Here is a 26,772-nt window from a genome sequence, read left to right on the forward strand (position 1 = left end):
TTTGGATTTAAATAGATAGGCAAGATGTAAACAAACATATTTTGTAGATCTTTCTGAGCTGGATTTGTGTTTTAATGTATTTCTATATGGAGACAATTCTGTAGACACAGATCTTAAAAAAACCTATATCCAGCTTTCTTTCGGGACCACAAAATTCTAACAAATGCCACAAAAAAGGCGATCTTATGGAAATGCTGAGAAAAGCAGACAGCCTAAATTCTGACTACTTATGTCTTTAAACATAAGAATCAGTACTGAAACATAAGAATCAGCACTGGGTACTCCTAGAACAAATTACAGATCTACATTCGAATTTCTCCAATACACACAGGGGATGCATAACTGCATTCTAAAAAAGAGTTAGGGGATTGCAATCCTAATTAGATAGATTGTGACCTTAAATTATTAAGGCTGTTAAAGTTAGGAAGTGGCATGAGTTTACAGACAACATAGAGAAACGATATCGCTGTCATGTAGAAATGATGTTCTAGAAAGCAGCTGACTCTGGAAGTTGACTCTCTAAACAATGAGAAAGCTAAATGATAAAATCTGTAGATCATTCCAACAAACTCAAAGTCTCCCTACAACAATTACAACATATTTTAACAGAAACGAGTTACAGCTAGGCTTTTCTCTATTTGTGTTCAATAGAGCTCCATTTCATGTTGTCTTAATAAGGAGAGCAATTGGTCACTACAATACATTCTCACTTGAGAAAGCTGTACTAAGTAAGAGACTGACCTTTTTCGCAAGCAAAAGGAACTGAGAATGTAGCTAAATCTAAGTATCACTTTGTAAGGCTAAGTGGGAGGGGAAGAAGTGCTGAGTAAGACCAGAAGAGCACAACTGCAGAAAGGACTTTCATGGATAATACCTCTTCAGCTGCTACCTAATATGTATTTTCCATTCTTAATACATCAATCAAGAAAGCTTCTTTATTCTTTGGAGCAAGTGTCTGGTAAAAATTATCTCCCTTATAAGTAGCAGCTCTGAGAACCAATTTACTACTTCAGAAAATGTTTTAAAGTAACAAAATTATAATCCAATAAAACCTTTTTATTGACTCTTAGATCCAGGATACACGAGTCTGAACAAACAACCAAAATGTGGAGAGCCACCAATGCATGCAAAATGCACGACAGAGAAGGGGAAACTGCCTGAAGACATTCGGAGTACAAGACAAGTAACACAACGGGATTGCCATCACTTTGTGCACAAGACATGTCCCTGAACAGGGAAGGTCCACTACCTCCAACCATTTGGTGTAATCCTGAACCCACAGACCACAAGAATCTGTGCCTACCACCTCATCTTCATTCAAAACTCTTTTGAAGTTACACTTTTCTTGCCAAATGTGAATATTTGTGAGTCACTACTAATGCCAACTTTTTTTTCTTCAACTTGAGAATAAATAAAATCCAAGTCACTACACTTCCTTAAAAAAACCAGAAAAAGCTACATAACAAGATTTCTGACAGATAATTTAAGTGTTTGAAAAAAGAATATTAATTACATACCTGACCATCTAAATCAAAAGCCAAGCAAGCAATACCATGTGTGTGAACATCTTTCAGAACAGATACAGTTTGCACAGTGTACGAGTCCCACACGCAGATATATGGTTCTTTTCCAACTTGACCTGTTGCCACCAACACACGTTCAGGATGCAAAGCAAGGCTGCCAAAGAAAAAGATATAAAAATTTTTGCATGAAACTTTTACACTTGCCTAGTTGGTTGAATTAATATTTTTCCTTAAAAATGATTTTACAATATTTCCCCACTGATAGTGGATATTAACAAGTCATTTTGTATCACAGATTCCACAATAGCTGTAAAATTCCCTAATATAGTACATGCCACCACCCTTCTTGAATTTGAACCTTCAAGCTTTCACCAATTAAACTAATTGCAGAGTAGTCATTAATCCTCTGTTCCAAAACACAGTTTATCAAATTAGGTCAGTTTTTCATGAACTTAAAAAAATACCTTATTTTCCCTTTCTTTCTACTTCTTAACATTTAAAAACACAAAGGATGGACAACAAAAGTTAGTGTTTAATTATCTACACATCTATTATCAATGGAGATATGCATCTCCAGCAATACTTTATTCCACTTACTATTTGATGTCCTTTTTATGAGAGGATTGAATAGCCTTCTGACGCTATCTCTCTGCTGATCATACAGCAAGCCAAAGCATGACTAGCTTTGACTAGATGTTATGACTAGAATTCAGATAACTAAACTGAAGCAAGATGAAGATTATCTTAAATGTCTTAATTTCAATATAGAAGAATTGGGAATAGTTGATTTTGAATAATTATTAAGTTTTCACATTTCTAACATTGCAAAGAATTCTCTAATAGTTGGTATTTCAGATTCTTTCAAAGTCTACAGAGGATCATCACAACTGTTTTGTCAAATCTAGGACCTAGAAAGCATGCGAATCAGCAAGATTGTTTTGTTTTGTTTATCAAGCAAGCTGTGAGGACACAAAGTCTGAAGATTCATATTTCATAATACAGAAAAGTAAGTAAGAATGTATTTCTAATAGAAACCCAAACAAGCTACTTGATGATGTTCTACACAAACTAGGTACAACAGTCCAAAATTATGTGAGAAATACCACATGTGAGTCAGGAAGACAAAATGTCAAAAGTTGGCTATTTAATTTGGCTAAAAAATTTCCTCCCCTAATCATAGAGTAATGATCTTGAGACACCTGTGGACAGGTCCACTAAAAACATATACTAAATGTATTTATCTTCTCAACATCACTTGGAAAGGAGAAAGGTTGAGTACTTTGCAATGGTAAGATGATCTTACACCTGAACACAGATTTTGATAAATAAAGTTCAAAGTGTGGAGACAAGGGGAATCTATAAACATAGAAGACATAACCAGGATAAAGCTAACCAGGAAATGACCAGAAAAAAAAGAACTAACTCAAAATATGTATACATTTTCCATATACAAAAAAAAGAGAAAACCATGTTAGAAGTTGCTTCATATTTCATGAAGTCATACTACACTATACAATACACTTTTATTTTTTTTTCTATTTTAATATAGCATTTCAGTTGGTTGATAGTGCTTGACAAATTCATGCGCAACTCAGAGGAGCCTCTAACTTCAAAGTTTCTACAAAAGGTAAAAAGCCTCTGGACCTTTCAACTGTTCTGTGTGAATTCCTCCTCTTTATCTCTGCATTATCCTCAGCACCAGGATCAAGCAACCAACATTTCCCCACTTTGCTTCTCTTCAGGTCCAGAGTTATTTCTCTGGTTCTTCCTTTCCTTCTTTATTTGACAAAGCAACATCATAATTAATAAACAATGCAGAAAGGAGCTGGCAGGCAAAACTTAATCACATTTCACTTCAGTTCTGCCACCTAATCCTAACCAACACCTGCACATCTCCCAGAGCACGCACAGGCAGATCGTGTACGCATGGGGAAAAAGGAAAAGCATCTGGAAGGGGAGAAAATGCTGCATTTGAAATGATCCAATTTTCACAATAACATGACAGAGACGGAGAGATAAGACCACATAGACAATGAAGAAATTTAGGAAGAGAAAGGAAGTATAAGAAAGAAAGGAAAAAAAAACAAACAAAGACAACAGAGAAATCTGTCTAAAACTAAGAAAAAGTCTTATGAGTGCTTTACGACCTCTTCAATCCCTTACTTAGCTCTGCTACTAGTGCATTGTGCAGTTTCAGGCAAGTGAAAACCACCCCACAACTGCAACTTGCTCAGGCACCACCCTGGACACACACACGTGCAAAAGCACCCCCACGCCACACCTAACAAAACACTTTCCAGCAATCAAAAATTAGCTTAGCATGTTTTTAACTAAAGACCAGAAGCAACAAATGCAACGCACCAGAGATAGAAGAACAATGGTAAAGGCACTACCAAGGGCCAGGAAAACATTGTCCTAGCCCAGGTGTGCCAACTAATTCAACTCGAAGTGTATTAGGTGAATACAGAGCCTGTTTTCTCTGTTTCTCATTAATAAATGGCAAATAACTAATAGCAATATCATAGTATTAGTTCTTTCTATATCATGATATAAAATACTGACTTAAACAACCAAGCTCAAATTCTGCCTTGATATGGGATAATGCAGCACAAATTAAGATTCAAAGCCTGTATTTTAATCACAACAGGCAACACTGTAGAATTACCAGTGTCCTTCCCCTATCACTTCAGTCTCTATAGTAAATTGCTAAGAACCTTTCTAGACAGTCATTGAAAGTAGAATAAATATACAACAAATATTTAAACAGCAGGCTTTTTTAAAAAATGCCAATACACAGGAATTTCAGGGAAACTAAACAGCAGAACTGTTGGCAGTGGCTGAAGAAATACTTACCTGAAAACACCTTCCCTCAACATTTCTTCCAGATCAAGGAGTGAAGGATAGGTTAAAGTACTACTTGCAAGTATTTTAATCTCACTGGCTATCAGGATAGATGGAAAAGGGAAGCATGGAAAGAGTCAAGGGACTGCTATTTCTATTACCAACACTAAGAAAAGGATCTGCCACACTTATTTACATGATTTTCATATGAACCGTGAATGATAAGAAAATGCTTTTCCATAAAATTCAAGTCTTGGCTGTTATTACACCCATGGGGCACCACATAGAATTCCAGGTCTGGTATTTTGAGTCCTGATCAAAACTCAAGGATTAGATTCCAGTTTTAAGCAATATGGAGATCCTTTTCAGTTCTTTCATTGGACAATGAGTGATTAAGCAATCCTTACAGGCATAGCAATTAACACAAAAATATAGTATCTTGGTCTAACCTCTAGAGTAAAAGCATTGATACAACTCACATATTCAGGAACTTTCAGTATTAAAACAGTCCTGAACAATGCACTGTTAATAGCTTCTTAGTGCAGAAAGAAAAAAGTATCACTACAATGGGTACCTGGAAATGGATAACCATAAACATTTGCTATACAGAGCTTATGTTGACTCACAAGTATGATGCAGTTAATAGGATCAAACAATAACAGGATCAAACAATGAGTGTGAGCTGTGTCTGGATATCCCGGGTAAGACCTCTGAGACACCTCTACAGAGGTGTTGATAGTGTACAACTATTGGGATGGCATTTGAAGTAGTTGCTTACTGACCAGTCAGTCAGTCCCTGAGAATGGGCAGAGAAGTATGAGTGTGGCTCAGCTCTTAAGAGAGCTTCCAAATCTGTTGGTGGGCTCTGTGGACTTAAATATACACTGACCCCCTCACATGGATTTTCTTGCATTTTTTCTCCTAGGGAGAAGGAGACCACTTAGTGGAATGAGAAGCTCTGCACTCAGAAGGAGAGAACTCGTTCCTTTTACTGCCAGGGTAATGAAAGCTAGGATGACCTATCCAGGTTAGACTGCTGAAACTGTGCTTGCATCCAGCCCACACAGCTAGACTGTAAATTTGTTCCTGCTTTCTCTCCTCTTCCTTGAAGGATGACTAAGCTGATGAATGACATATCATTGCTTGTCCAAAAATGGCAACAAATATTCTGAACGGGACAAGTTCTTCAGGCCTCATTGCCTGCCTCTGGCCTTTCTGACCTGGGCTTTTCAAGAACAGATGTTAGATCTAACGTAGTGCCTCTGAAGAGGCAGATATGAAGGAAAATGTCCAAAAGGCAAATGTGACCATAAAACAAAGCAGGAATTAGGCTAACAAACTGCTAAGTTGAATTAATTTTTAAATTGGCTATAAAACTTGGTATTTCTCACAAGAATTCAGAAGTAGAAAATTTGAAAAATCTGCCTGTCACTATTGCAACAAAACCAAATAGCTGGACATGTAGAGAACTGAGATTTCCACTGCTATCTCTGACTGACAGGTCTTTGCCTAGATAGATATTCAAGGCATGCTGAAATATAGTATTACAATTTTAACGATATACTGAAAAGGGGTATGTTTCTCAATTTAGTGCATTCAGGCTCCTCTTTTATACTTCATCATACAGAAAAAGTTCTTTCTCCCTTTTAGAGCAGCATGTAAACATTCCCACCATTTTGATGAGATCCATGCACTGTACAATACCTATGTTAGTTTAATTATATTAAATATCAATGGCAGTCTATGAAAAAAAAAAAATATAAAAACTGTCCATACTGTGTCTGTTTGGGATGAGACCAGAAACATGGATGTGACCCTCCAATTTGTGTGAGGTTTGTAGTGGCAGGGGATCCTGAAGGAGAATAGCCTATAATAAACTACTTTATTATAAAAAAAAATAAGATTTTTCTATCTTTACTGGGTTTGTGTTGAGCATTAACAGGCATTGATTAACACAGACAAGCTGCAGACAAGGATACAGTATTAAAGATGATGTTTCCTTAGCAACAATATTGGACGAAAATCCAAGAATATATTCATGTGACTACTCCTGAGCTTCATAAAACTAGGGCATCAGTAAAAATGCACAAAAGAATACTGCAGTAAAATAACAGCATCTCAGATATCTATTAATTAAGAGTTAATTTCAACTGTGAAATTGTTTCTATGAGTAAATACAGAAAAATATTTTCATTGTATGTTTACAAACATTTTACTTACAGTTGTGGATATTTTCTTATTTGTTGCCATTTATCCATATTTCCCCAGAAGGAATGAGAGGAGAAACCACAAACCATTTCTGTCATACTATTTAAGTTGTTAAAGCAGAAAGAGCTGTAATCAGCAAATATCTCTCATCAAAGTTTAAACAGATCAAGTCAGAGCACACTTACTTCCCATAGACAAAACAAAGCAGTACTCATCACAGAGCATCACTACTGTATCTTTCATATAGTTATTGTCATAGCACCTATAATGACAAATGTAGCTTTCTGAAGATTCCTAAAATTGTACAAGCATCCAACTTCCAAGTAAGAGAATCTGAACTAGTAACAGGGAGGGTGGACAAAAACTGTACGTTGATTATTCCCAGCTACAGTTTCTCATTACCATTCCATATTCTCCCCTCTTGGATCTGAATGTTTTATCAACCTAGAGAATCCTAAAAATCACTTTGGGCTCCTATCTGTTCCAAAACTCAGCAGAAAGGGAAAAAACCCAAGCGAACCAACAAAGACAAGATGAACTTTAAAGAGAAGGAAAGAGTTAGAGAGTACAGCAACACTGATGCAAGGTTCCCAACTCATCAAATGAAAATTGAGGAGAAAGATTCTAGGAACTGTATGCCATTTTACGCAGATGCCCATTCTTCCCTTGCATAGTCACATTTTCCACTGCTAAGGAAGGGACTGACTTAAGCTTTCTAGTAAAAGAGTTACCATGTCTAGAAAAAAGATTAAAAATGAAGATATTCCTCTTTTCAAATATGAATTATCTTGCCAGTGCCAATAGGAGAACTCATGTTTTGACTGAGTGGTGGGTGGGTGTCTGTGCTGGTTTTTTTCCAAATTCTACATGATCTTGACACTTTCATCACCAGGTTTTCACTGAGGAAAGTTTCTTTTCCAACATGCCCCTTGAAAAAGAAGGCAGCAAAATTACTTGCATTTTCCTAGCAAAAAACTCTTCTCACAGAAAAGTCAGAAATATCTCATACTCCAAATTGATTTGGAGATAAATTTGCTAAGACAATGTCCTGCTATCTTTTACTAACTATTCATATAAAAGAAGCAATTCTGATTATGATAACTGGTGGTACAATGATGTGACATACTAAAAGCCTGAAGGTAACTAAGGAATGGAATCCCACCTAAAAACACATCCAACTTCCTTCTTTCTTCATGAGACAATGTAAGGACTTAGGATTCATTCTTTAAACCATTATTAGATATAAACTGTCAAACATACCCCCCCCCCCCAGTACCAACAACAAAAAAAGGAGAAAAAAAATAATACAGAGGAGCAAGATCTGCAGAAGGAAGAGGTACTGCAATCAGTTGTCAATAACTTAAGAGAGAGGCAGTCCAGCTATTCGGCTCCTTTGGGTCACTACATTTGATGACCCAAAAAGAGATCTCTTAGCAAATCAACAAGCACTATTAAATGATTTGGTTAGGATCTGTCAGTCACAAAGTTAGAAACCAGTTCTTCACTCATGAATACAAGTGGTGAAAAGAATACAAACCTACAAAATGATCACAGATTAAAAAAAATGAGGCAGCCTAAAATTAAAGTGGAAATACTGATTTCCCATTCTAACCAGTTTACAAGCTAAGAAACTACTTAATTAGCTTAAGTAAAGATTATCATGCTGTAACCACTTAATTAGGTGGACACTGAGACAAGTATGGCTATAAAATCAGAACAGATTTAATTTCAAATAAAATTTGCAATGAAATACAGGCTGGAAAGGGAAAGTGAATGACAAAAATTCTTATTACAGTTACAATCACTCTCATTTTTCAGTGCATAAAAACTCATTGCACTGTTTGCTGAATTAGAAATATACAAAATAAATTATTTAAGGTCAAAGAAGCATTTACTCCCAATATTTTAGCAAGGTGAATTTCAAAAATTTCTTTCCAGAAAAAGGTTATTTTGGATGCTTCTGACCTCACAAGTTAAAGAAACTTGCTTGAGGTACAAAGTTTTCTTGTTTCTAAATCTTACACTATCATGGTAAAACCTTTCAAACAACTCTTCATCCAGTCATTACTGGTTGCTTCTTTTCCAGAAGAGATTTACAACAGTTTTTAACTACTAGATTAATCTTCCTTCTATTATTTTTGAAATTTACACTAGATCTTCTAGTATTACATAGGAAAAAAAAAATCACAGATTGTACAATTTTCTTTCCTATTTCTGAACACGTAGATTAAATAGCAATTCAGTCTTCTCTCCTATGGGATATACTACAAAAAACCTATCTGAATATGTGAGAAGTTGTCATCTGAATATTCAAGAGTGGAATCACAGAATAATTAGTGACAACTTTTGAAAGGTTTTTCTTTTATACAGAAAGGTCACCCTGATAAAATTAGCAATTGGCTTAAACTAAGGAATGGTAGGAAAAAGGTAGTGGCAGAGCTGCTAGTGAAATAAGCTGAGATAAGCACAATATTCAGTGCTTCAATGGACTGTATTTCATTACCAACCAAAGAAGGTTTAGAGCAGAAGAGAGCATGCAGACAATCTTTATCTTTCCAACCCTGGAGATTGCAGATACACTAGATTTCTTCCCGAGCTCTTGAGAACACTAGGCCTACAGGTGTTCTGCAGGTGTTAGTCAGAGGTGTTTTCCTACAGAAAAGGAAAGTCAAGGACATCTATAACATGTCTCAAATTTACCATCTCGGCATCTAACTTCATGCCCAGAAAGGTGAAATGAGCCAGGATACCACTTAAAGTTGGGACAACATCTGAACCATTGTTTAGAAGAACTATAAAAATGTGATGAAGGCCACAAAACAGAAGTATTAACATGAAAGACTGTCTGCTAAAACAAACCAACCCCCTACACCTACCAGAAGCATAAACAAAACAGGAAAGAAGCATGGGGAAATGCAAGAATACTAAAGGGACTCCAAGGTCAATGTGTATTTGGTAGGCAAGGTTGCACATGTGGACTCACAAACTTAATTACTAAAAACCACTAAAAAAGAGAAGATGGATAAAGAGCATTCCTGAGCAACGCTTTGAAGAAAATACAACTCTTCTGTTCTAAAGTTATGTTTATGTCAAGAATAATGATCCAGTTGCCTATTCCCAATAAGGTAATGTAATGGATACTTATTATTATAAGCATGTGCTGTAACTTGCAAAAGATATAATCACAATTATTTATAAATTAATTTATTACTGAATAATGTTCCAAAGGCTATTTATTTTTATGGTATTAAATTCTATGGTAGAAGAAACAGCAATTGATAAAGCAATAAGTAAAATAGGAATCTGTAACTAAAAATGCAAATATTGTCTGAAGTGCAACCTTGATCTAAAAACCACCAAACCAAACATTTACGTGTTCTTCAAATTTTCCTGTTACTTCCTTAAGTACTCTGGAAGACTATTTAGCTTCAAATGTCACACTCACCACAATAAATCTTCAGGTAATTTCCAAATGCTGTCAGATGCCTTGTCTTGATCTAACATAAAGCATCATTCACCTTGCTTGCTCTTGTAGAGGGATTATAAGCAAGGAAAAAGGATTAACACAGTTCTAAAAGTCAGGAGAAGGTTTATACAGTTGTCAGCTAACCAAAACACAGAATTAATCCAGTCATTCTGCGTGCATGCTGTCTTGATAAAATGGAAACATCTCACCACCACTCACCTTTAATGACTAAAATGCATAAATGTTTTGAAGTGACTTCTACCCTTAAGTATGTTTTGGGCTTTTTTTCCCAATTGTATGTATTTATAATGTTTGCATGCACCTGTATCACAATCTGACATTTTCAGGAGCTTTATTATTAAAATGAGTCACCCTATAATTCAGAAAATTGAAGGGTTACTGTTATTATTAACACTGTATCCAACTAAATTTAGTCATAAGAAATGCATCACATAAATAGAAAGAAGAAAAGCTGTAAAACAATTCTTTTCTATCTAGTCTTTTAGAACATTGTTATGAAACTATGTCATATCTACGAATTTTATTCTCCAATGCTGGTAAAGAAAAAAATACAATACATAATGAGGAGTGAAAAGTGTGAGCTAGAGGCAACACAATGATTTTACTACAACTATGAGCACTTTATAAACATGATTTTCAGATTGGATGCATTTATTTTATTATTAGGTCTGGTCCTTTGCCTCAGTTTTATTTCTCTTCTGTTCAGTTGAATTCTTCACCTGAATCGAGAATTTTATTTACATATTATTTTATGTCAAATATCTAATCAATATACCTTGTAGGAAGCCAAAGGAAATTTAAATTCTAATACGATCTATAGCCAACACAATATAAAAGCAAATGAAAAATTTCCTTTCGTGTCATCTGCCGCAGATCTGGCTAAACCATCAGTGGGATACCACTTGTGGTACCTATAAAGCTGATCAAAATGTTTGGAATGACATTCTCCTCTCCAAAGTTACGGTACTAACTGTTTGGACACATTTCTCTTGACTCTTGAATTCAAATCCCCAAGAAACATCCACTCCAAGTCACAGCAATCCCTGCGAAGAGGCAAGTTCAAATCTGAACAGAATGTCAGGGTCTGCCTAGGTGTCCTCCTGTGCCAGCCACAAATCCTACCCACTATCCACTGATTAGGCACAGGTTGTTCTACAAGGATGTGTACATGAGGATTTTCTGAAGACAGGGTCCTGCTTCTGAGACTGGATATCCATCCCAGTAGTTTGTTAGCTGAATCGAATGCAGAGAAATCTCTTGGAACTAAAGTAAAGCATATGTTTATTTCCACATACCTATCTTAAAACCTAGTAATTCTGTTTCTATTTGGATGGTCTAAGGTAAAAAAAATTGTGTGAACAAACTGGCTTACCTCAGCTCAGAAAAAGAGACATTTCAATTCACAGCTCAAGAGAAGTTATTACTCTCGTCGTATGAATCCACTGCCTTTCAGCATAGGAACATCATTCTGATGCAAAACAATGCGAATCCACAAACAAATAATACCAAGATACCTCCAAAAAAGTGAACCCCCAAAAATATTTGTCAAAGACGACCCCCATGAATATTTAAGCAATAAGAAATCGGACATCACTGTTAGGATGGGAGTTAAAATAAGGGAATTTTTTTTGCTAAAATCAGAGGAAGTAACACGTGTTTTTAAAGTAAAAGAACCAGAGCGATCTGGGCATACACACACAGGTCTTGATCCATCCTGTCTGCAGGCCAAAGCAATAGGCACTGTAACGAAAACTCCCTTGAAAAAGCTTGGAAGGTCATGCAGTGACATGAAATCAGAAAACTGTGAAAAATGGCTGGAAGGATTGTCCATTGTATCTTCTGAAGTAATATCTGAATACCTAGGGCCTTCATAGAAGGATAAACATCAGGCACCATCTTACAGATCCTATTCAAAACAAAAGGAGTCTGCCAGGAAGCCTCTCAACAGTAATGAGGATTCCCAGTTAAAGGAGAGTCTTTTTCAACTAGGCTGAAGAAAATTATTCTGAAGAGATACAACATTTCTCTAGAGATTTAATAATACAGGTATCCTCTAGCAGCTAGGTAAAATAACAAGAAAAACTGCTTTTCTAACAGAAATGGTCACACAAAGACTTCCTGATTTAAATGCAGCATAGAAGTGGAATATCTCACCCATCACCAAAGTAAGAGGTATGTCAGGATTGGGCCTTCAAAGAACAGATCTTCTTCATATTCACAGGTTGAAGAAGTTGTCTCCAAGAGAGATTTCGCTTGACTCGTATATCAACTACTAATGAATATCAAAGTTTGTCTTCTTTCTTATTAACGCTGACATCACTTTTGCCATTTTCACAACCGAAATTGAAGCAGAAAGACAAAAACCTTGAAATGAAAGTAAAGGTGGTCAACACTAAAAATGTTCCAGGGACTTGTTACCACATGGTACACACACTGGAATTCTTTGTGGTTTCTATCTTTTGCAATATATAACTGATAGGTATCCTAAGCCTGGCTTAAAAATTCAATCATATTTCTTGCTACCAAGAGCTAAGGCAATCTTGGCTGATTCTGACCTTTCTTGTGCAAATCAAGCACTGCATTTTGAAAGGCTATTACTATTGTAATAACTACAACAGAAATACAAATAATGATATTGGTTATTTCTTAAAGAAATTAAAATCTCTTGTAGCCACTGGAGTAATGAGAGCAATCTGTGCCCTCATGCAAGTAATGTATATGTATGTATAACATTATGTAAGGTGCTTAACTGATGCACCAGGGGAAATTCATACTGCACCAGAAGGCACTCACGCCAGAATCTCACCACGTAGAAAATCTTGACTATATGTATTTTGAAGAGAACATTCAATAGCATCTAGGTTAAACATTCAGCTGAATTATTAAGATAGCCAGGGAAACTTTCACACTCTGCCACATAAGTTCAAGGAATATTATAACTTCATTTTTCTTTTCAAGTTATTTCAAGTGCTCAGTAACTTTGTCTACCATGTGAAAGTACCAAAAGCAACAGATTATTCCAAGTCAAATAAACATATTGTGAGCAAACCACTTTCCTTGATAATACTTTTAACAGCATTATAATTCTGTGTATCTTAAGAAATCTAAGTTTTAAATTGAGCATGACTGGTCCTTATCAATACAGATTAGACAGCTTTGCCACTTTTATGAGTAATAAATTATTTTTCTTTTAAAGTCCTTGATGCTAGACAAAAGTGATGTCCTATATTACAAACTTAACTCTAAGTGATATAACAACATTTTGAAAAACTGGGTAAGCTACATTTTGAAGTAAAAAAACCCCTTGACATATTATAAAATGTAAAGATAAATTCTCCAGCTTTTTTAGCTTTATGCCAATGTCAGCTTAAACTTTAAAAGCCCCAAATTGTAAATGATCTAAAACTAGAAATAACTTTTATTTGGGGGGAGGTTTTATAATTATTTCAGGGTTTGTTTCAAGCAGTGTATGTTTTTTAAAAAGCCTACAGTGCTTGCGTTAATAATTACAGTAAATCTAAACTCATTTTTTGATATGTCAGACAGAACTAGCATACTATTTTTTTTTCAATCTAAAATATTTAGAGGGGGAAAAATAGATCAACTCTTAAATAATTAACTTTTAAACCTGAAGTTTATTTTGTCTTAACTGAAACTTTAAATTTTGCATTAAAAAGCCCCAAGCATCTGACTTCAGACAAAACCTTCAAAAGAATTATTTTATTGAAACATGCTAAGCTACTGCCTATCACTATCATAATAACATTGTAAACACAATAATAAGTTAACTTCATAATGCTGTTAAAAAAAAATCAGCCAGGAACATAATCTACTTTCCTACCTATATCAAGAGGATGACTAACAAGTTAAAACATCGAAAACATAGGTAAATAGAAACATAATTGCTTTGACTGTAATTTGGAAAATCTACAAGATTATGGCAGACCTCAAAATTGCTGCAGAACATCCTTTAATTTTTTTAATGATCGAACATTTTTAAGCCTTTGGTTATATTTCCTGTTCTTTTCTGATGTTATCCTAGAGCCTCACATTGTCACATTATTTCTGAGAAAAAAAAAAACAAACAACTACCAAATCAAGAAAAACATTTTCTACAGTACCAAGATGTTTTCTCATTTAAGTATTGACCTGATCTGACCCTGCCTGTAAGAGCTGACAGAATCAGATCAGAAGGTGATGTGACTGCTGGCTATGGAAAGCATGATGCATGAAGGCAAGCTCGTAAGCCTGTAGCTCCTTGCTGTGTCGATCTACTTTAATCAACTTCTACTCTGTTTTAGATATTCAGTTCTAGCTGGATATTTTTGGTGTATCTCTTCATGTAGTTTTAATTAGGAAAAATAAAGTTTTCAATGGTATGCAGGCATATTAAACAACAAGCACATTCTAGTCCCATTTCAAAACTGAATCCAGGAAATATTTAATTCTGTATTCTTTAAAATATTTTCATTTTAGCAAACCAAATCCAAGCAAAAGAGATTTTAAAAAGACAATGCACAAAGCTCTCGGGGGAAAAAAAAAAACCAAAAAACAACAACAAAAAATTGTAATGAAGATTCAACAATAAATCCCCCAAAGAACATCTTCCAGCCTGTTACAACACATTCCAGAACAGCTCTAGAACTACCCAGAAAACTTGGTTTTCCTCAAGGAAAAAGCAGATCATTCTCTCTCCTCTCTCCCTCTGATCTGTTGAAAATATGAACACAAATCTTCCCTCCAGACTTTTACACATTTTGAGATCACTTAACATGAAAGCTGGACAGACCTTAACTGGGACTTTGTCCTTGTGAACCATAGCATAAAATGAAGTGGTCAGCACAGTAATTATCTCACTCCTTCTCCTAGCAATTACTTCTGGTGTAAGAAATGCCATTTTGACTGATAGACAGTCAAAAAATACTTGAGCTAGAGGCTCATAGGAGGACTAATTAGTTTAATTATGACATAATTTAGGGGCCATTAAGTCATGAGTTCTTTAATGGGGGGAAATAAACTGATTATGCCCTTAAAAAACATCTGGAGATGACAAAGTGAGAGTAGAAAGATTTATCTTTAGTATAAACAAAACAAACGTGGCACCACATCAGCCTAAGAATAAGCTAAGGAGAAGACTTGAAAACTCAAGTTGCAAATCTAAACTTTTGGGGGAAAACGAACAATTGGTCCTTCAAAATATTTTATTCAGAAAAGGAAAACTGCTTATTCATAAAGAAGTACCTTAGCTTGGTGAATTAATCTATTCAAGTGGTTTGGGTTGCTGTAATAAACCTCTCAGAATGGTACACATTACATAATTTCAGCATTACATTGCTTTCATCCTTTGAAGCAAGAGCACGGTTTCTTCGTTAAGTGCAAATGGAGAATGAACTCCAGTTGTCACATTTGAGCAGGGACGCACCAGCACACGCTCCAAAGTCTGCTCTTCTTTGCAGAAAACAAACTATTAAAGCTATTAGGTTTCACAGTAAACATTCCATTACATATCAAAAAACCACAATCTATTCCCAAAGTCTAATTTTCTTCAAGAAAAAACAATGTCAAAAATAACTTCTTTAACTATAGACTTACACAAGATGATTTTTATTTGAATTTGCATATGGGGAGAAGATCATGAATGGATGTTTGTAGTCAAAAATCTTGAAGCTTTGAAACTGAACTTCCAATTCTAGAAGCCCCCACTGTTCAGCTTGGGGCTCCAATTTTGATTTTTGGTTGGAAAGTCACTTGACCTGTCACTGGGCACCACTGAAAAGAGCCTGGATCCATCATCTTTACACTTTCACTTCAGGTATTTATACACATTGATAAGATCCCCTCTGAGCTTTCTCTTCTCTAGGCTAAATGGTCCCAGCTCTCTCAGCCTTTCCTGGTCCAGTTCCTTAAATCATCTTTGTGGCCCTTCATTGCACTCTCCCTAGTAGCAACCATATCTCTCTTGTATTGGGGAGCCCAGAACTGGACACGGTACTCCAGGTGTGGCCTCACCAGCACTGAGTAAAGAGGAAGGATTCCTACCAAAGACTTTTTTGGGGAGTTAAGAACAAATACTGTTTTCCCAGGACTATCCCTAATAATCAAGAATGTATGCACCTTGCAGGTTTCCTAAGTATTTTGAGCTGTTTCTATGCATGACCCATTTCACATTTGAGGCATAACTGTAAGATGGATTTTACTCCTGTTTTCCTCCAGTAAAGTTATTAGAAGATCCAAAGGGGAATGACTGGCCTTCTTCAAAGGCTATGATTGTTGAAATAATTTGAGAGATTACATTTCTGCAAACAAACAGAGTTCTCTTCTACAAAGAATGATCTGGACTGCATAGAATTCAAGGACATACAAAGAATTCCTCACCAGAACATGTTGAAGCTTGTTTTTCCTCTATCACATTAGTAATTCAAAAGACAGAAAAGGTTGCACATGTAATAGATAATCAAGAAATGTCTCCTCATGTGGCAACTGTGATATTCATTCACTTACATTCCCTGGAATCCAAAATATACAACTAATCGTGAAAGTCCTGGTGAAAAATCATAGATCTGCTGCCAAACGAATTGATAGAATTCTATCTGATAAAATTGTGTAGCTGTACGTATTATCTGTTGCTTAACATTTGTGCTTGACTGTCATCTGGAGTTAGGTCAGAGACATATGCCATTTATTTCAGACAAGAACAAGACAATAAACCTGACAGCAGATACCCTAACTTTCAATTACTTGAATTATTTTTTGAGTTTTTTGAGAACTAGGATGGATCTTAGGGTGTCTCAGGAGGAATAGAAAAGACAAATAAAATAATTTCCCCTCTACATTCTTGTGAAACCTTCCGTTTGGCTCTTTTTCTGAGAAAAGACATTCTGTTCTTTCATAAGGTTTTCTCATGACATGGATCTAATGAAAAGGGAACAAAGAGAGGCAGAATGATACAATGAGGTGGTAGAAATGCACAGCATCTTTACAGAAAAAGGTCCAACTGCTAGTCATCCAAAGTCATAACAATGCATAGTTAACAAAAAGAAAGAATGAGGAAAAGACTAGAGTCATCATTCAAAACTAGGATGTGACTAATCACTGCACTGCTAGAACTTCTGTTTGCAAACCACAGCTGATAGCCACACAGAGGAAGCCTGGACCTGCCTCTTGGAGAGCATTATCTATTAGTAGTCTTAGAAAGCAGCTGACAGAGTCCAACAATTTCTTAGATGCTGATGGTTAGACTAACACTGAGGGTGCAACAACAGGTAGAAAAATGTCCTTAAAACAGAGGTGGTGGACAGCACTAACATCAGGGAGCAAACATGATTTTAGTGATTTTGAGTTTCACTAGAAACTCAGAAACATTGACACTAGAAAGAAATGGTTTATTTTGCCTTGGAATATAGGAGCAAGACCACACAACCTCAGGCAGGGCAATGACTTGTAGACTGAGTCAGATTCTGAAATTTAAAAAGATGACAGTCTTAAATAAAGTGCCCAGAAAGACCACAGTTCAGAATGGCTAGAGTCTTGGCTGCTGCTTTTTGTTCCTTGGGAAACAAAGTCCAAGATGACTCCTACAGAGTTCACAGCCACGAGTAAGTAAAACCATCTTAACAAAAGCTGTGATTTAGACAAGTAAATTATTTTGCTGAAAATAGCCAAACCCTGTCTCTGTCACACTACAGAAAAATTCCAATACTCCAAAGGTCAAAAAAAGAGACGGTTACAGGACTAGTATTGGGTGGGGGAAGAATTAAAAAAAAAAGGAAAAAAGCATCAAAAGGAAAAATTATTATAAAAGTCTTGGAGAATGTCAGCATAAAGAATAGTCCAGGTAACATCAAAGGCTTTTGCGAGCAGACAGCCATTTGAAAAGGTGGATGAGTTCAGGGTTTCCAATTTTCTCACCATCCATCAGAGTACAAGTAAAGTACATAAACATGCTTTAGCTAGCCCAGACAAATCAGGAGCCTCAACATGAGCATCAGTTTCCATTATGACAAGTTAATACTCTGAGGGGGCACCTTCTAAAATCTTTATACAGATCAGGATTAAATATGAACCCCCTAAGGTCCCTCAGACAAGGAAAGGACAGCCTACATTAAATAACCCATGCTCCTCTAAACCACTAAAATTATGAAGAGATAACAAAGGAAACACAGCAAGACATTGTTTTGTGCTCCTCTACCATAAAGCAAACCAATCTACACCTCACCAGCTAGTTTGGCAATTCATGAAATCCTATGGAAACCACAGTTTAAATCAGTAACTTTGCAGGAATAATTCACATGTTCATTCAGAATTACTGTCTCCTAAATATACACAGCCCAGGCTGGGTAGGGGATCTTTTCTTCTGCAAACACAGTGGACGTCCAAGTTGTGCTGCTGGCAATGGACAGCACTATCAAAGCAAGTCACCTGAGATTTCACGTACAAGATTTTCCTTCTTATTTACACCTAAAAATGCAAGAAAAAATCTCAGTTATCAGCACTTCCAAAATGCAAATTTCCAAAGCACTTCTGTATCTGAGTGACATGTTCTACAAGTGTCTGCACACTCCCAGGACCTCAACAATAAAAATGTGCAAACGCATTAGAAATGGGAGGTAGGAAAGATCGAAAACATGATACTCTCTATTCTCCAGAATAGTGGGTTGATTTCTGGAAAGTAATTATCAGAAGAGATAAAAAACAAAAGATAAAAGAACAAAAGCTCACCAGAAAGCAATAGAAGTCCTTTTAGAGACAGGTTGGAGCTGAGTGACTGAGATTGTTCAATTCAAAAAACAAACTAATAAAAGAGTGATCCTAATTACCCTCTTCTATTCAAAAAGACTATTCAATAGAACTGATGGACAAAACACTGAAAGAGAGCTCTCATATTTTCAGTACACAGTTAAGTGAGGTGGGGGGGGATGGGAGGGGTGGACACTGTGATTAAAATTGAGATTAGACATTTATAGTGGAAATAAATTATGCTAAAATATCTACTCATTAAAAAAAAATCTTACAGCAGGTTTCTAGGTTTTCGTTTAATAAAAGGAGGTAAAACTTCACAGCAGAAGACAAACTAACTGCTAGTGCTAGAAAGAAATTTTCCAAAGGAAAATAACCTGTAGCTGTCCATTAATCTAATACTGTTTTCTATTATTAAAGATAAATAACTAGTCTCTGACTCAAGTATTGCAATTCCTCTTTTCCTGACTGATGCTTAAAATTAGAATGTCATCCAAGGCATGCTAATGATATAGAAGTTCTCATAATGAAGAGTACTAATAATATCACCATGTAGCATGCAATATACACTGCTTCGGCTTTGTAGCTATGGAGCTGTGCTCATGGAAGTATATTATTTGAATTTATAAGATTTTCAGACACCAGACCTGCTTTCATAAATGAGATCCCATACTTGTAAAAAGACCCTCAATCCTCTCATTGCTTTCGCTAAAACATCACAAATGCCTCAGTGTTTGGACAGTACTTGCTGAGCCTATTAAAACACAAAACATGAATTTTTTTTGCAATACAAAGTTGAGTGTGCTATCTTCAGAGAGAAAATTTAGTAACGCTGATTACTGTATTATGTAATCTCATTTTTGCACCTGTTTTCTGGTATTTTAAAAATCAATTTTTTAATATTTGACCTTCCTACTATAACTGCTTTAATTTTTGAGAACTAACATGTATAAGTACTCAAGTTTAGTCAGGAAAAGCACAGTATGATGACATTTAAATGGTACCATGTTGCTTTTAGAAAAAGCAGCAAGTGAAACACTGATCACTGCAAGTCTAATCTTACTATTAGAAATAGCCATGCTGCTTCTAAATCAAGCATTCTTCTTTAAGCATACTAACATTTCTGTATAGCTTTTGCACTTAAGAAGCATGCTAAATTCTAACTGCATAAACGGTAATGCTTTAACATATTTAAAATTATATTCTCTCAACATCGGTATAATTCAAAGCAGGAGAAACTCCAGCATGCCAGGTCATGGTACATACAAATCAAAGTACATCCCCACACAAATCAGATAAAGTCATTATATTCTTTCTTGCCAGTTTGCTGACTTTTGACAGAATTTTTTGTTTGTTTTAGTACTATTCTGAATAATGAGTTCTGTCACATTTTGGCCAAATGTAGCACAATGTACCAAAACTGAGAGAGTGTGAGCAAAAAACTGTTACCACAGGAAAACATAAACAACTTCCCCAGTTGTAGCTCAAACCATATAATTCTTATACTATAAGAAGTTCTACTGAAACAAATGGTGTCATTGGGAAGCATGCATGACTACATAGTATTAAATGTGTAACATTACACTATGGCAACCTTGGACCTTAGATTAGAACAAGTAATGAGCCACCGCTTCCTTAGCACAACGGGAACTTGCAGATCTGGATTTCCCGCAACACCTGACATCAAAGACAGCTAGCAGTTCTTAAGAAACACTTTTTCCTTGATTAAAATGAGAATGTCAAAGCATTAAATGATGCAAATAACAGTGATTCAAACTTCTGATTCAACACCCCTAGTACAACAGTCTATAATGGTACATTGTCTGCCTACTTTTTGCTTCACACTTTTAGCACCAAGGAGAAATATACTATAGACATGATACCCTTCTAAGGGACATTCACAGACATATGTCAAAACTACTTAAATTTCTTCAGAAAGAAGATTTAAACAAAGGGGGGGAAAGTGGCCGTTATGACCAAGTTTTCTAGAGTGTCTAAAAGCTTAAATGAAAGATGTAACATCTGTTCTGGCCTCCACAGGCAATACCTGTTACTTATATAAAAGTAACACATACAGAAGGTATGCCTTGGAGCACTAAGCATCATAAAAACAAATTCTGTGCTGTAAATTACCTACAAAATTGTCTACTGCTAACTCTTACCCCAGCAGGAAGAGCAAAGGAAATCAGAATTTAAAATCCATCCGCAATGACACCTACTGGAAGGGAAAGGATTGATGACTCAGGCTCACATCTGCCCTTCACACTCCTCAAATTCTCTCATGGATCTCACAACACCACTAGGCTTATAAAAGCATCCTTAGAGTGAAAATACATTTAAGAAATAACACCAGCGCGTTTCTTCTGCAACATCACTTTGTAATTATTTATGAACTTCAGCAGCTGATAACATTCACTGCCAAGTGAACTACTGAGCTATAGGAGAAGCTTCAATTTTGCAGGAAAGGCTGATCTTTTAAGATTACCCTAAAAGTTGCATGAGTTACAGGCAGGCCACTAATTCCCCACGTAACCGCCGCCTTTTAAACGTGAGCCAAAGGTTTACCTGCTGCAGATTAACCTCCTCCGCAGCCCAAGTACTTCAGGGCACACACGAGATTACTCCTTCTCCTCCCGCCGGACTTTTGACATTCAGAGGCGACCGAGGACCAAGCAGCGACCCTCAGGCAGCCATGCCGTGCGGGCACCCTGGCACACAAGCGCCCGTTCAAGTTTCGGCACCGCGCACCGGTGGCGGGGAGGGAAGGGAGGCTACAACAGGGCCCGTTAAACCCGACAGCCAAAAGCCATTTCCAGACTGTTTCTACCCACGGCGAAGCCCGGGCGGGGGTGGGGGGGGGGGGGGGTGGGGGTGCGGAGAGGATGAGGAAGCACTGACTGTCCTTGGTGTATTTCGATCCGCTTCCCGGATCCCCACGGCGCTGACTGGACGCGGATTGCCGGCGCAAGCCCGGGACAGCACCCGGGGCGGGCGGCGGCGGGGGGATACTCGCGCCCCGCTCCAGGGGGACTGGAGGAGCGGGCGGGGGACGAACCGGGGTGTGGGGCAGGGGCGCCCGAAGGGGGCCGGGTCCCGCGGCGGGATGCGGCCCGCGGCGGCGGCGTTACCTGATGATGTCGTCTTGGTGCCCCAGGTAGAATTTCTGCCGGTGCTCCCGGGGGCTGTAGACCACGCCGACCCCCGCCACGAAGTAGACGATCTCCTTGGCCGCCGTGTAGTAGAGGTTGTTGCGGCACTGGTGACCCCGGTAACCGTAGACCCACTCCAGCCGCAGGTGGCAGCTCGGCGCGCTCCGGTCAGCCATGTCCCCCCGCCCCCGCCAGCCGGGTACAGGCTCTCTCCCGCCGGAGACCCCGCGGGAAGGGGGCGACGGGTCGGTCGCCCCCTCCGCTCGGCTCGGTGTCCGCCGCGTTAATCCCTGGCCGCCGACATGAATGCCCGCCGCCGCCGCTCGTCCGCCGCCGCCTCACAGAGGGCGCCGCCGACCGAGCCCGCCTCGCCGCCTCGCGCCGCCAGACATGGCTGCACTGAGACACCGCCCGGGACGCGGAGCGAGGGCGCGGCGCGGCGCCGCTCCGGCCCCCCCGCGCCCCGGCCTGCGCCTGCGCCGACGGCAGCGCCGTCAGGCGGCGAGGCGGGCATGTGCGGCCGGCGGCGGGAAGCGCGCGCGCGGCGGCCGCCGCTGAGCGGCAGGAGGCGCGGGCCGATGCGCCGCGGTGAGGAGATGGCGGCGCAGTGAGGGGGCAGGAGATAACGGGCTTCACCATCGCGCCTTTTTGGGGCTTGGGGGGGGGGCTTTTTTATTTACAGTTTTGTCTTTTTTTTTTTTTTTTTTAAGCGAGGCTGTGTCTTCTCCCCCTTCCCCAAGTTTAGCTTTCTATTTTTACTGCCCCTTCAGGGAATATAGCGGTTCCTTGCCTCTCCGTCGACCCACCGCCGCCCGGCTCTCGGCAGCCGCTGGCGTGGGTGAGTCCCCCCTCAGCCGTGTGCGGAAACCACTCGCCACCCCGCTCCCTCTCACTGAGGGCCCAGCGGCACGCCAGCTCCGTTTGATCCAAGAAGAAAATGTCAATTGTAATTTTTAATGACTAATATTTAACCCTTTAACCCCACCGCCTGCCTCATAGACCACACAAAAGTGACTTCCCCATCCATGCCTTAACTTCCCCATGATGCAACTTTTCATCCTTAAATTTCAAAGCGTTTTACATGGGAAAGTCACTGGTTTCCGATCTCACAGTCGGGGAAGGAACTTCTCTGTGCTGCATGAGGTAGTTGTGCAGGGGAACCCCCCTGCCACGTCCAAGACTCTGGTCAGAAGAACATGCCCCTTCCCAGATTTGTCACACTATAGAGTACCTAGCAGGCTAAACAAATGTACATTACATGATGCAAACATGCAAACAGTTTTGCACTATAAACTTGAATACTTGTTCTAAAAGCTCCTGAATAACTAACCTGGTTTGACAATTAAAAATAAACCCAATCATTTTCCTATTACTTTCAGCACTGATTTGGCTTTCCAAGTGTATGTGTTTTGTCAGGATTTATTTTTAAATCTCCATCTCTTTAACTTCTGTTTCTCTTCTACTATTTCATTAGTCATATTGACATTTCTTCCACAAAACATCTACTTCTAACTTGTTAGTTCATACTGGAGACATTTTTCCATGCTACTCTATTTACATTTTAACTAGTGGGATTTTTTCCTCTTAAATCTTTCTTGAGCAAACTTATATTTTTCCTTTCATTGTTTTAGAAAAAGAAGTCTTTTGTAAAAACATGCATTTAAGCATTCTCATCAATTAGCTTTATATTAACTTATTTTCACAGTCTAGAACACCAAGAGACAGTACTTTTCTCAAGCTCTGACAGTAAGGATTTTCATGACATCAGGATCAGATGCAGCTTTCAGTTTCACATGTTTATTGAAAACAGCACAAGGTATGTAACATAACTCTGCAGAGAGATTAAAGCAGCCTGAAACTTGACTCAAATATACAGCCAAGGAAACTTCCCCTTCCATGAAAAAATTAAAAAGGAAGGAAGGAAGGAAGGAAGGAAGGAAGGAAGGAAGGAAGGAAGGAAGCTTCTATCCCTAATCAAGACAAAAAGTCATATGTAATCCCCAACAGATAAAGCAAATGTTACTTCCACAAAAATCATAAGCAGTCTTCTTCCCTTGTATTTACTTCCTAAACAGCCAGAGCACCTCAGAACTTGGGTAGCCGCAAGTTCTCAGGAGTCCCCAAGATGGGGGACTTGCCAGGGAAACAGGCTGGAAAATTCCCAACTAGCTCATCTCAGAAGTACAAAATGTATTATTCTTTCTAATTGGATGTTAGCTATGCATGGCTGTTCTGTCTTGTATCCCAGCTCTTTTAATTGGCAAGGTGGTTACAGAAAAAGCCTATAACAATGATACTTAGTCTCATTCTGGAAATAATATGGAAAAGAAGTGAACACTGGTTTCCTTTCAAAAAAAAAATTTGCATTTCTGCATTGCTTCCCCTTAAATTCTACAGAATGTTTTGAATGTTGATATACATTTAATCAAACTGCTAGTAAGATTTTGTGCAGTTTCGTAATGTTACAAATATATCGAGGCTAGAAATAAGATTACAACTACAAGACTGTTCCCTTCATAAGCTGCAGCTTATGAGAAAGTAGGTTTGAAAAATACTGAATGTACATGATGACTGAAATAACTTGTTTCAATCTTTTAAATGTTAATTGGATTGATTATCAGCAGACATAGGCATTTGATACATATTGACTTCTGCTGTTGTAAAAGCTCATTAGGAAGTGGGAGTATTTTTCTGGTAAAAATTAAGAATATATTAATTTTCTCTTTACTGTACATTTATTGCATATTTAAACGTGAATGTACGAAAATAAATAATTATGGTGTCTCTACTTTCTTCTACTCTATAAATATATACTTTTGTTGGGTTATTACTTAAAGTGAAATTCTGGACCTCTTGAGATCAATACTAATGTGTGGTATTGACTTTAATGGAGCTAAAATTTTAATCTTGTTGTTTTATTCACAACTCAGAAATTAGAACAAGAGAGTAATTGGTTAGTGAAAGTGAGTAGGCTGTTTTCAGCCACATGTTCCAGAAACACTGTTACCCACCAAAACTGACAAGAGAAAATAACCATCAGGAAGAAACTTTAATATGTAGTGCCATTAGTTATTAACTTTAAGTTGCAGATCATATTTCCTGTAATGAACAGGAGAACCCAAAACTGTAGTCAGAAAAACTATGTATATGCAATGGAAGGAGGATGGGAACAACTGCATGTCATGCACCACACAAACAGCCAATATTTCCTTTTGTTTGGGAATTGACCACCATCTCTGAGATTAAGAAATGCCTGAGAGAAAATTCCAAGGGGAAAAGTATTCATTGCCATAGTTTGCTAACCTTATACCTACACATAAGGGGTGCAAGTGACATTTTACACACTCGGCATCTATTTCTGCCAGGAATGGAAGCAATGTAGTATCACAACCTCTTCCTCTCCCCTTACTCCGTCTAGCATTCCCACTCAGCTCCGACACACATAATTCCTTTGGCCTCTGCAGCCGGGACGTCTCCACCCAGTATTGCTGGTACCTGGCAGTCATCGCTTCAGGAGCCACCAGGACCCATGGCATCCCTTCGTTAGCGTTACATTCTTGTATACATTGCACATGTACCCTAGGACTCTGACATCAGTCCCTCTCCGTTCTTTTTCCAGGTGGATACACAAATGGAGCGTGGCCTGTCCTTTTCGAGCTCCGTTCGAAGCCCACGACCCCCTGGTAACCCTCCCGCCACCTCCGCAGCCCACGCCGGCCGAGGACCGTGAGGCCGAGCAGGGCGGAACGGGCACGGCGCGGCCGGCGCTGTCCAGGGTGCTGATCTCGGCAGGCAGATCCGTGAAATCAGGCGTCGTTCGCAGGGAGAGGAAAGGTATGTTTTATTAGACCTATGGTTGTAGTGGGAAATAAACGAGCTTTTAGCCAAATAAGACATTTTATGTGCTTTCAGGAAGGTAATTTACAAGTGAAACATGGCGTTTAGCTGTTTTGCCTCAGCTGCCCATGATGGGTTTTATATCTTTCCTGATACATCACTGCAAATTATGTTTTGTTAGCATACAGTGACACAAGTACATCACTTGTCTAAATAAAATCAAATACGTGGCGTTTTAATGTCTCACAACACATACTTATAAGAAGACATACTTCCTAGCATATTGTAAATGTATTTACAATGTATCTCATGTTCTGCTAAATGGAACAAGGCTTAAAGAAGTGATTTCTTAAACAAATGCTCTTGGAACAGCTAATTCCAGAGCACACAAGATGAGGGATTATTCTTTGTTAAATCCTAAGTAATACAGAGTAGCTGGTTCAAGTAGTAATTATATAATATGAAACAGATGAGCAACAGTGACAACATTAATTTCAACATCCTTGGCGATAAAAAGGTCTTAGTCTATTATGGGAACACAATGTCTGAAAATAATATTTTGCAAAATTAGGAAACCTATTTGAGAGAGAAAGTAATAAGAATTACCTGCTACCATTTAATAGCACTGAGGCAAACACAAAGGCTCACAAAGGCCTGTTTACTACTGGAACAAGAACTCAAGGAAAAAAGACACCATCACAAACTCAAACACAATTTGAGTTAATTCTCCTTCAGAAAATGGAAAATTTAACAAGAGATTTTATACCATATCAGCCAACACATAAGATGCAAGTTATTAAGAAATTTTAAAGGACTAAGATATATTACTAAATTAACAATAGAGATACATTTTTTTAAAAAGTAACATTAGAAGTAGGAAGCCTTGAAAGTAATCAGTAGGTCTACTGCATCATCAAGAAGCAAAGGAACCAATTAAGGTTAAGAAAATGGCACAAAAGAATAGTTATTGATTTCTTCACATCTCTCCTCA

The 26,772-nt window shown here is 38.1% G+C and overlaps 1 protein-coding gene across 3 annotated transcripts in view; it reads right to left on the reverse strand.

The window, feature by feature from the left end:
• Nucleotides 1-22,365, reverse strand: part of EML5 (EMAP like 5) — a 110,267-nt gene extending 87,902 nt beyond the window's left edge. For all 3 annotated transcript variants that reach the window (XM_054828042.1, XM_054828041.1, XM_054828040.1), the window contains exons 1-2: nucleotides 21,924-22,365; nucleotides 1,518-1,677 (exon numbers count right to left, since the gene is read on the reverse strand). In XM_054828042.1, coding sequence (XP_054684017.1) covers nucleotides 1,518-1,677; nucleotides 21,924-22,120 — 357 coding nt within the window. In that variant the 5' untranslated portion in view covers nucleotides 22,121-22,365. The remainder of the gene's footprint in view (nucleotides 1-1,517; nucleotides 1,678-21,923) is intronic.
• Between the last annotated feature and the right edge of the window lie 4,407 nt (nucleotides 22,366-26,772).

Source organism: Grus americana, chromosome 5 (genome assembly GCF_028858705.1).
Source record: "Grus americana isolate bGruAme1 chromosome 5, bGruAme1.mat, whole genome shotgun sequence".
In the NCBI taxonomy this organism is placed as follows: Eukaryota; Metazoa; Chordata; class Aves; order Gruiformes; family Gruidae; genus Grus; species Grus americana.